This window comes from Muscardinus avellanarius, assembly GCF_963383645.1.
Source record: "Muscardinus avellanarius genome assembly, chromosome: 3".
NCBI classification, from domain to species: Eukaryota; Metazoa; Chordata; class Mammalia; order Rodentia; family Gliridae; genus Muscardinus; species Muscardinus avellanarius.
Window position 1 is genome coordinate 112,215,264 of NC_137788.1, and position 11,129 is coordinate 112,226,392.

An 11,129-nucleotide genomic window follows, 5' to 3' on the forward strand; every position below is an offset into this window, starting at 1 on the left:
CCCGGGTGGGGACGTGTGCGGATGGGGAAGCGAGACTTCCCTGAGGACTCACGTGCACGGCTCACCCCACCCCCAACCTCAACCTCACCCCGCCCTGGGAGCGTCCTAACAAGTAGCCCTGGGGACGGACTCTATTCCAGGACGGGGCAGTTCCTTATCCTCGCCAGGGCAGCAAGTGGACGCATCTGCTCTGCCTGGCCCTGACTACTCCTCTTTCAGGTCTGCGGGTCCTCCCCCCCCCCTTTTTTTTTTTTTTGGTGGTACTGGGGTTCCTGAAACCCTTCTACCTCCAGGCTACACTCCCAGACCTATTTATTTTTTATACTTTTTTAAAATTTGAAAACAGGGTCTCTTAAGCCAGAGCGGCTGGCTTCGACCTTGCACCGATCCTCCTGTCTCCGCCTCCCAAGCAGAGGATTACAAGCATGCGCCACCTCGCCCTGCGCTGTGGGTCCTCCCTTGTGTACCAGGCCTGCTGTGCATGGTGCCCCTCTGTTCCTCGCTCTCCTCTGATTGCCTGGAGCGTTTCTTCCATGGTGAAAAGAACTGGAAACGGGATAAAGAGAGGCCAGAGATGCATGGGAGGGCGAAAGGCACATCGGAGGCAGGACAGCAGGACCCTGCCAGCTCTCCCCTCAGTGCAGCCTCGGGTGAGATGGAACCCAGGGCATTCTTACCTCCGAGCTACACCCCAGCCCTAATTTTTATTCTTCATTTTGAAACAGGGTCTCCCTGAGTTGCGAAGGGCCTCACGAAGTAGCTGAGGCTGGCTGAGAACCGCGATTGTCCTACCTCAGCCTCCCAAGTACTGGGATTACAAGCGTGTGCCACCACTCCCAGCTGCTAATCAAATTTTGCTTCAACTATCTGCTGATGTCTCTGGCATTTCAGGCTCTTTCCCTGGCTCTGCAGAGGAGTAGGATGGGACTTAGAGATGGGGTTGTGATACGCTTTGCTCTCAGAACCCAAGTACCATATTAAAAGGCAGTTCTACCTCCGAGCTACACACCCAGCCCTATATTTTATTCTTTATTTTGAAACAGGGTCTCCCTGAGTTGCAAAGGGCCTCACTAAATAGCTGAGGCTGTCCTTGAACTGTGATCCTCCTGTCTCAGCCTCCCAGGATCACAGGTATGCACCACCACATTTGTCTCTATAGTATTCTTATAAATATTAATACCATATCCACCCTTAGTATTTGATTAATGTTAACATTTAACCAACTAACATGGAATTAACTATTATTCCTAATATCAGTAGTTAAATGTTATAAGTAATATCATTGCAATTGATCATTGTATTAACATTTTCATTGCTACTGGATTCTACTTATTGTATTTTAATGCTAACCTCTGTAACTTGAAAATATCAGTAAGTACCAGGTAGTGGCATAAAGTCTGTTTGGAAATACAAGTTCTGAACCCAGGGGCACTCTACCTCTGAGCTATACCCCTAGCCCGACTTTTTACTCTCTGTTTCGAAACAGGGTCTCACTAAGGTGCGGAGGGCCACACTAAGTAGCTGCGGCTGACCGCGAACCCAGATCCTCCTGACTCAGCCTCCTGAATACTGGGATTACGAGCGTGCGCCACCACGCCCGGCTGGAAATACAAGTTCTATCCATAAAGGAGGTTAAGAGGTGAAATACAGATGTGGAAAGGTTTAGATACAGACTCAGGTGGAGGCTGAAGACATAGACATCGATGCCTTATACCGCTTAGGGGCAAAATCGAAACTCAATTTCTATGAGACTGAAAAGATGCTTTGGAAGACTTTGTGTTGAGTGAGTTCATGTTTAACCAATTATCTGTTTGGTTTAGCGCTTATCCTGAGGGAGGAATGCCAACCTTTGCCTTCCTTCACATCTCTGCTATAAAATCTTTCTAGCATCTCTTTTATCCAGAAGTATTATCTTTCAAATGATGTCAGTTTGAGCAGAAGCACCAAAGCTTGGCACAATAAGAGCTGGAAAAACCAGGCATAGTAACACATGCCCAGAATCCCAGTACTTGGGACACTTGTAATCCCAGCATTCGGGAGGCAGAGACTGAAGGATTGTGGTCCTCAGCCTCAGCTACTTAGCGAGGCCCTTTGCTACTCAGTGAGACCCTGTTTCAAAAAATAAAAATACTAAAAAATAGGGCTGGGGGTGTACCTCAGAGTTCCAATGCCCCTGGGTTCCATGCCTGGTACAGAAAGAAAAAGAAAGAAAGAAAGAAAGAAAGAAAGAAAGAAAGAAAGCTGGGGTGTAGCTTGGAGGTAGAATGCCCCTGGGTTAAATCCCCAGTACTATTAAAAAAAAATTGTAAAAAAAAAAAAAAAAAAAGAATCCCAGTACTTGGGAAACTGAGACAGGAGGATCACAGGTTCGAGGACAGCCTCCCTCAGCAAGTAGTGGGACTCTACACAACTCAGCAAGAGACGCTGTTTCAAAATAAAAATAAAAAGCCAGGCGTGGTGGCACACGCTTGTAACCCCAGCATTCGGGAGGCTGAGACCGGAGGATCATGGTTCGTGGACAGCCTCAGCTACTTAGTGAGGCCCTTTGCAACTCAGTGAGACCCTGTTTCAAAATAAAGAATAAAAAAATAGGGCAGAGGGTGTAGCTTGGAGGTAGAATGCCCTGGATTCCATCCCCAGACCCGCAAAAAAAAAAAAAATAATAATAATAATAAAATAAAATAATAATAAAATAGGGCTGGGGGTGTAGCTGGAGGTAGAATGATCTGGGCTTGAATCCCCAGTACCACACACACACACACACACACACACACACACACACACCATACCACACACACACACACACACCACACCACACACACAACATACCACACACACACACACACACCACCCCACACACCACACACACACACACACACCATACCACACCACACACACACACACCACACCACACATCACACACACACACACACACACACACACACACACACACACATCACACACAGAGGAATAGAAGCCCTAAAAATAGAAAACACCTTTTCCCAAATAATCTGTAACAAAATATGTGTATATGCAGAAAAGAACCTGCAGACCCTGAAGAGGAGGAGTCAGGGCTGGGAGAGCAGACACGTCCACTTGTTCACAATAATTCAAGAAAACCGTCGCCATCTGGGCGAGGACACAGGGCTGGCCTGTCACAGAGTGAGAGTGGACCTGTCAGAGTCCGTCCTCAGGGCTACTTGTTAGGACGCTCCCAGGGCGGGGTGAGGTTGAGGTTGGGGGTGGGGTGAGCCGTGCACGTGAGTCCTCAGGGAAGTCTCGCTTCCCCATCCGCACACGTCCCCACCCGGGCAGCGCAGGGCGGTGATGTCCAGTAACCCCGGGGCCACTTCCCACCCGGGGCAGCACCAGGCAGCGCCCCCTCCTGTCTTCCGGGCCCTGGCGGAGCCACACAAGCTGACTGATGGGCTCAGGAGAAGGGCGTTTCCCCGCCAATGCCTTCCTGAGGCTGGGTGGGGCCCGATGTCCAGCGCCCTGCCCTGGGCCCCGCCTGGGTGAGGCCAGATCACCTGGGAGCAGCTCCTGCCCTGCCTGGGGTCCTCGGAGGGAGACGCTCACAGAGACCTCTTGCTTGGCTGTCACTCTCCACTGAAAAAGCGAACAGGGATGTAGGTTGGGCAAGATTAAATTAGCCAGCGAGTCAGGGGCAGAAATGGGAGCCGGCTGCTCATCCCAGGAAAAAGAAGTGTAGATAGATGCTCCTCCCGAAGCCTCCAAGCCAGGGCCAGGGGCCTTGCTGGAGGTCCCACGTGGGGGTGGAGATGCCAGTGGAGCTGGGTCTGCCTGCTCCAGAGCCCCGGCTCCCATCCCCTGGACCACAAATGTCCAGAAAAGCACGGGTTGATGTTGGGGTCAGGCACTCTGAATCCATGAGGATAGCTAGGGCCAGTTGTCGTCTCTTATTCTATCCTTCTGTGCCACAGCTCTCTTTCGTAGGACCTACCATTTTCCTTATTTGTTTGTTTGTTTATTTATATATTTTGTGGTACTGAGGTTGGAACCCAGGGGCATTCTACCTCCAAGCTACACCCCCAGCCCTATTTTTTATTCTCTATTTTGAACCAGGGTCTCACGGAGTTGCAGAGGGCCTCACTAAGTAGCTGAGGTTGGCCACAAACTGCGATCCTTCTCTCTCAGCCTCCTGAATGCTGGGATTACAAGTGTGCACCATCACGCCCCTAGAACCAGCTGGTTTCTTGCATTTTCCAACCTACTCATAACAAATCCTCCATTTGAGACACCACTAACCAATAATTTATGACCCCTGAGCACCAAGGTGGCCACAACCCAGTCACTCCAAGCTACCTGCTGTCCCTCGGAGGGGCTAATGCTGCTTTTGTCTTTTGTCTGCATATGCATAACAGAGCCTTTTTCCATTCTGACTTCCACTTTAATGCTCAGGCTGTCCACAGACCTGCATCCTCCTGTCTCAGCCTCCCAAATGCTGGTGTTACAAGCCTGTGCCACCATGCCCGGCTCTAGCTACCCAATCTTTCTTGGATATAAAGCCCACCTAGATTCACAGATTAGAATGCCTATCACCACAGGGACCACAAATAGAAGGGTAGACCCATTAGTTGGGAAGCTGGTTTGAAGGCAAGAAAGTCAGCCCTGTAGGCAGAGATGTGTTCCTTGAGTTTGCGTCATCGTGGCCTATGGACCAGCCTCCAAGATTGTCTCTGCATTTATTCCATGACCTCTGGCTTTTACAAGCTCTAGGTACTTCCTTCTGAAGTAAAGAAACCCAACTCGGCCTACTTCCTCCACAAGCCACTCTTAGAGACTCAGCGTCATCTGGTCTTGTAAGGAGAGATGCCACCTCGGGGCACCGCTCTTTCTTGCAGGTGTGGTTTCACCCATGGCTAAGGGAAGGGGCAGAGGCAGAGGTGGGTGGAGCGGGCTCACAGCAGACCCAGGCCATGATGGCTGGGAGTTTTAAAGTTCCTTCCTCCAGAACATGCTGAGTCCAGCAAGTCCGGCTCCGTGGTTCTGCCCCTCGGGCTGCTGGATTCCGTCGCTCATAACGTCTCTGCTCACGCAGGGCCGGCCCCTCTCAGCCCCGCTTGGTCCAGCGGAACACAGCAGCTTCCAGTGCACCTGCAGCTCGTCTCTGTCAGCTGCCAGGGACATGGCTCTGCTGCTCTCCTTGGTTCTTGGTGAGTTATCACTGCTTCTCGTTGGGTTACACTTCAGGATTTTTTTTTTTTTTTTTGTACAGGGGATGGAACCCAGGGGCATTCTACCTCCTAGCTACACCCCCAGCCCTATTTATTATTCTTTATTTTGAAACAGGGTCTCACTGAGTTGCAGAGGGCCTCGCCAAGTAGCTGAGGCTGGCCGCAAAACACCATCCTCCTGACTCAGCCTTCCGAATGCTGGGATTACAAGCATGCGCCACCACGCCTGGCTCACTTCAGGGTTTTTTGGAAATTTTTTAAGAATCTTCCCACTACCTAGATTCACACATCTTTCAGGGATAATTATTTTTTCTTCTACATCTGGCAACCATTGTGAACCTGAAAACATCACTTTATCCAGACCCAGTGGATGATACACTTTGATTGCCAGATCTTTTCTACCTCCATTTATTCTTCTCTTTCTTTCTTTCTTTCTTTCTTTCTTTCTTTCTTTCTTTCTTTCTTTCTGGCACTGGAGATTGAACCCTGGGGCATTACAACTCTGTGCTACACCCCACCCCTATTTTAATTCTTTATTTCAAAACAGGGTCTCACTAAGTTGCAGAGGGCCTCACTAAGTAGCTGAGGCTGGCCAAGAACCTGTGATCCTCCTTTCTCAGCCTCCCAAGTTCTGGGATTACAAGCATGCGCCTCCATGCCCAGCTTCCTTTTCTGTATTTATACCAACAGATTTATGGCATTCTCCCTTTACCTACTTTTCCCTAAACATACAGTTTTTTTCTCCCTGATACCAGGGGTTGAACCCAGGGGTATTCTGCCTCCTAGCTACACCCCCAGACCTTGTTATCTTTTATTTATTTATTTTTTGGCACTGGGAATCGAACCCAAAGGCATTCCACCTCCAAGATTAGCCTCTGAAATATGGAGACCATCCTGCAAAGCTCTAGGCTAAAGGTCCAAATGTACTTGCTCTTTCAGAAAACTTCTGTTGGAGGGACGTGGTGGGTGAGTTCTGCAGTCGACTATGGCTTGGCCTCAAGGATTCAGGCCTCTACAGCATTCGTGGGGAGCCATACAGAGGTCCTGGGGAAGAGCTCTTGGGGTTCCAAAGAGATTCTGCTTAAACATGGCGCTTCAGAATAAAATATCAAGTTGCTTCTAACCTGTGGATCCAAGTTACTGTTGATGGGCTGTCAGTAAACTGCAGCCTTCACGTTGAGAACAGATTTTTACTTTTTTTGTGTGTGTGTGAAACCCAGGGGATTTCTATCTCCAGGATATACTCCCAGACCTATTTTTATATTTCATTTGGAAACAGGTCTCACTAAGTTGCTGAGAGCCTCACTAAGTAGCTGAGGCTGGCTTGGAACCTGTGCGATCCTCCTGTCTCAGCCTCCCAAGCATGGGGATTACAAGCGCGCACCATCACTTCCCGCTGGATTTTACATTGTTAAATAGTGGTGGAAAAAATAAAAAGAAAATTAGTATTTCCTCATGAGTGTGAATGACTTGAAATTTAAATTTGTTTCCCGTAAATAAAGGGTTGAGAATACAGCCACGGTCTCCTGTCCAAGTAGGTGTGGCAGCTCGCATAGTTAAAGGACAAAGTTGTGTAGTACCATCAGAAACCACACGGCCCACGCAGCTTCAAACATTTGCTGTGTGGTCCTTTACAGAAGGAGTTTGCTGGTCCTAACCTAAATGCAGTGCCAAGCTGGGCATGGTGATGCATGCCTATAATCCCAGTACTTGGGAGGCCCTGACAGGTTCGAGGCCAGCCCCAGCGAATTATTGAGACTCTCAGAAACCTAGTGAGACTCTGTTTCCAAGCAAAAAGTGAAAAGGAAGGGGGGTGTAACTCAGAGGTAGAATGCCCGGGTTTAACACGTACACACACACACACACACACACACACACATTGCAGTGCCAGGGAGCGCAGGCAAATCCCACCTCTGCCCTCTGATCTATACACAAGCCTTGGCACCTCGACCTCTCCCACCAGTACCCCTTTCCCGTGGCTTCCAGTGCTCCTCTCCGTCAGCAGAGAGGGTGCACTGCCCTTCTGCACCCTGTTGATTAGAACAGAGAACTCTGTCTGTCTGTGACTGGGGTTAAAGCAGCATCCCATGAGAAGGCAGCGGGCCAGGTCAGTTCGCCGGGCAAGACTTGGTCTCTGTGGGTCCTTGCCAGTGTCCACTGACCCTGGAGGCTGGTAATCAAAGGACACTGAGACCCAGGAGAAGGCGGTCACAACAGGAATGACCTGGAGGTGCTGTGTCTATCCCTCCCTCCCTCTCTACAAGAGCTGCATGCTTTGAATAATGCCTTGGGAGTTTACATCACCATCTGACTCACTTAATATTTCTCTTTACAGCTATTTGCACAGGACCTGGCCTCTTAGGTAAGATGTTTTTTGGGGGGCTGGTGTTGGCAGTCCTGAGAGGGAGGCCTCTGTGTTTGAGGCTTCCTAAGCTATGGAGAGATTCCGTGGTACCAAACAGGCTTAGTCACAACTGCGTTCTTGTGTCTCTTGCCACCAGTCAGTCTCCTGTAGGCCGGTGTCCAGAACTTAGGGGCTCTGTCCTGCCAGGGGACCTCTGTCTGCCTGGCCTCCGTGGCCCAAGAAGCTTGGGCAGCGCCCAGATAGGAGACAGCTGTATTTCAGGCCCTGCAGGCTCTTCACTGGTGGCAGAACCAGGGGGACCAACTTCTTTCTGCCCTCTGGAAACTAGCAACTCCAGGTCTCCATTTGGGACTTGCTGGCTGGGTTTGCACCAGAAATGCACCTGATTCTGAGCAGCACCTGGAGCGGCCAGCTGGGGGCAGGATGGAGTCCAGCCTTCATAGAATGCCTCCTTTAGGAGTCTGAGCCGGCACAGCCGCAGAGGATGGGGCTGTGGCAACAGAACGGGGCTGTGGGAGCGGACAGCTAGGGTGGCCCAGCCCAAGAAGGCTGTTGATGGGCTATCAGCTGCTTTTACACAATCCCTGCAGCCTACACTTTGACTAATGGTAGAAGTTTTATCAGAGGGACAGCTGCAAACTCCGCTGTTGGTGTGTAGAGTGCTGCCTCTGGGATCTTGTCCTGGTACTCAGATCATTTGGTCCCTCCATTTCTTGGCCTCCGGGTCTGCCCTTTACTGCAGGCTTCAATCTCTCTCTCTCTCTCTCTCTCTCTCTCTCCCTCTCTCTCTCTCTCTCTCTCTCTCCCTCTCCCTCTCCCTCTCCCTCTCCCTCTCCCTCTTCCCCTTCCTCACTCTCTATACTAGGGATTGAGCCTGGGGCACCCTACCTCCAAGCTATACCCTAGCCATTTATTTATTTATTTATTATTTATTGCGATACTGGAGATGGAACCCAGGGGCAGTCTACCTCCAAGCTACACCCCCAGCCCTGTTTTTTATTCTTTATTCTGAACCAGGATATCATTGAGTTGCAAAGGGCCTCACTAAGTAGCTGAGGCTGGCCATGAACCTGCAATCCTCCTGTCTCAGCCTCACAAATGCTGGGATTACCAGACTGTGCCACCACGCCTGGCTTCTCTTTCTTTCTTTCTTTCTTTCTTTCTTTCTTTCTTTCTTTCTTTCTTTCTTTCTTTTAATGGTTAAATTTTAATTAGTTCTCTAATCTCCATTCTTTTATTGCCATTTCCCCAAAAGTTCAAGAGAAAGAAAGAAGGAAAGGAAGGAAGGAAGGAAGGACCAATAAACCAAGCATAAATTTCCCAAAGTGGTTTTAAACCAACCGCACTGCAGGGTCCGCACCCAACACTACTTCTGAACTGGTTCCCAGATCAGACAAGTCTGTGCAGAGTTGAGACAACTGCTTCCCCTTCGACTTCAGTGGGAAAGTGTTGCAGAGCTCAGAAAGCTCTCACACCACAGTCTCTTATCCGTGGCTAGGCACCAATTTCTTTTTTGTTCCTCTTTCCTAGTCCCTGCCTTTCCACGCCCTCTGTCAAGGCTGGGAGGGCCCCCAAATAAACCGAGAGCATCCTGAGCGAGCATCCCCTGAGCCCCTCCGGCTCTCCAGCTGGTACCCCATCTCTTTGCAGCATCTTCACCCCGAGTGCGGCTGGTGGGCGGCCCCCACCGCTGTGAGGGGCGCGTGGAGGTGGAGAGGAGGGGCCAGTGGGGCACTGTGTGTGATGACGACTGGGACCTCAAGGACGTGGCTGTCGTGTGCCGGGAGCTGGGCTGCGGGGCAGCCAAGAAAAGTCCCAGAGGTGACATCTATGGGCCATTAACGGAAAAAGAGCAGGCCATCCTCATCCAAAGAGTCGACTGTAACGGGAAGGAAGACACTCTGGCCAGCTGTGACCAAGACGAAGACGTGTTCGACTGCTCCCACCAGGAGGACGCCGGGGCTTCGTGTGAGGGTGAGCGCGGTGGGGCTCCAGGACCAGCTGCCAGCCGCACGCTGCGAGCTCACCAGCTCTGGCTGCAGCTTACTCTCGGCTGCAGACTTCCCCTGCGTCCCCACCTCTCACAGGTTGTGAGCCCTGGAGATAACAATGTCTCCAGCTCCCATGGTCTCTTCCTGGGTTGAGAAAATGCTCTGCATCTGGCTTCAATCTGTGCAGAAGCCTGTTTCTCCTGTTCAAATCCATATACACCAACAGGCACGGGCAGGGCCTGCAGCACCCAGCGGCTGTCCCGCAGTGCCCCTGGGTCTGGAGCTGGGCACCAAGCTGTGGGGGAGAAAGGCAGAACGGGCACTTCCGTGGCAGTGCCGGTTCTCAGGGCGTCTCCCCTAATTGCTCAGCGGAAGCCAGCACCATCTCACGGGTAGACAGATAAGGTAGACAGATGGACACTAACGTCCCTGTCCCCTTACTGCCTGGTGTACATTGGCTTTTTATAGATTAGTGATTTTTGCCTCTCTGTGTACTTTCTCCTCCATAGACTGTGACTTCTCTGAGGGGTGAATCTGTGCCCCCCCCTTCAAAGGTTTTTCAGACTTTATCAGAAAAAAACCTACTTTTTTGTCTCCTTGCTAAAAACACATTCCTGTGTCTGAGAAAGCATGGAGGCTTGGTGAGTGTTGGGAGAACTAGCCTAGGACACTCGGTTAATGCCAACATGAAACAAAACCCTTTTATCATCTATACTCATACATATACGCATATATATAATATGCATATTATATGCACATACATATTAATATGTAAATACACAATATATAATATATATTTGTGTATCATACCTGATTCTAATGACACAGTACTAACACTATTGTACATACTATATATTATATATAAATTTTTATATACTATATATAAATATGATATAATATATATACTAGTATTTTACATATACTACTATATGACTATATTATATATAAATATAATATATACTAGTATGTTAAATATACTAGTATACGAATATTTTATATTTTATTATATAACATTATAAATAAGTATATTTATATACTAGTATATAAATATATAATATATAATACATATACTAGTATATCATATATATTCCATCTGTATATATTTACATATGTATATGTGATATTTATGTATAAATATATGTATATTATATATTCCATGTACATATATTTATGTATAAATTTATGCTTTTTTTTCCTTTGTGCTTAAATACATATATTTATGTATAAATGTAAGCTTTTTTTGTCTTAATTTTTTTTGTGTGTGGTACTGAGGGTGGAACCCAGGGGCTTTTCTATCTCCAGGCTATACTCCCAGACCTATTTTATACTTTATTTGGAAACAGGGTCTCACTAAGTTGCTGAGAGCCTCACTAAGTAGCTGAGGCTGGCTTCAAACCTGTGTGATCCTCCTGTCTCAGCCTCCCAAGTGCTGGTATTACAAGCATGCAGCACCACGCCCAGCCTATAATCAACATTTTGTATACACAAATATAATATATAAAAATAATATATAAGCCCGGCACAGTGGTGCACACATTCAATTCCAGTACTCAGGAGGCTGAGACAGAAGCATCA

The 11,129-nt window shown here is 48.6% G+C and overlaps 1 protein-coding gene across 1 annotated transcript in view; it reads left to right on the forward strand.

Moving 5' to 3' along the window:
- Positions 1–5,149: 5,149 nt before the first annotated feature.
- CD5L (CD5 molecule like) overlaps positions 5,150–11,129 on the forward strand; it is a gene marked incomplete at both ends in the record, with an annotated part of 12,841 nt that continues 6,861 nt past the window's right edge. The window contains 3 exons of the mRNA XM_080691559.1: positions 5,150–5,177; positions 7,534–7,560; positions 9,214–9,537. Of these exons, the coding sequence (XP_080547685.1) occupies positions 5,150–5,177; positions 7,534–7,560; positions 9,214–9,537 (379 nt within the window). The remainder of the gene's footprint in view (positions 5,178–7,533; positions 7,561–9,213; positions 9,538–11,129) is intronic.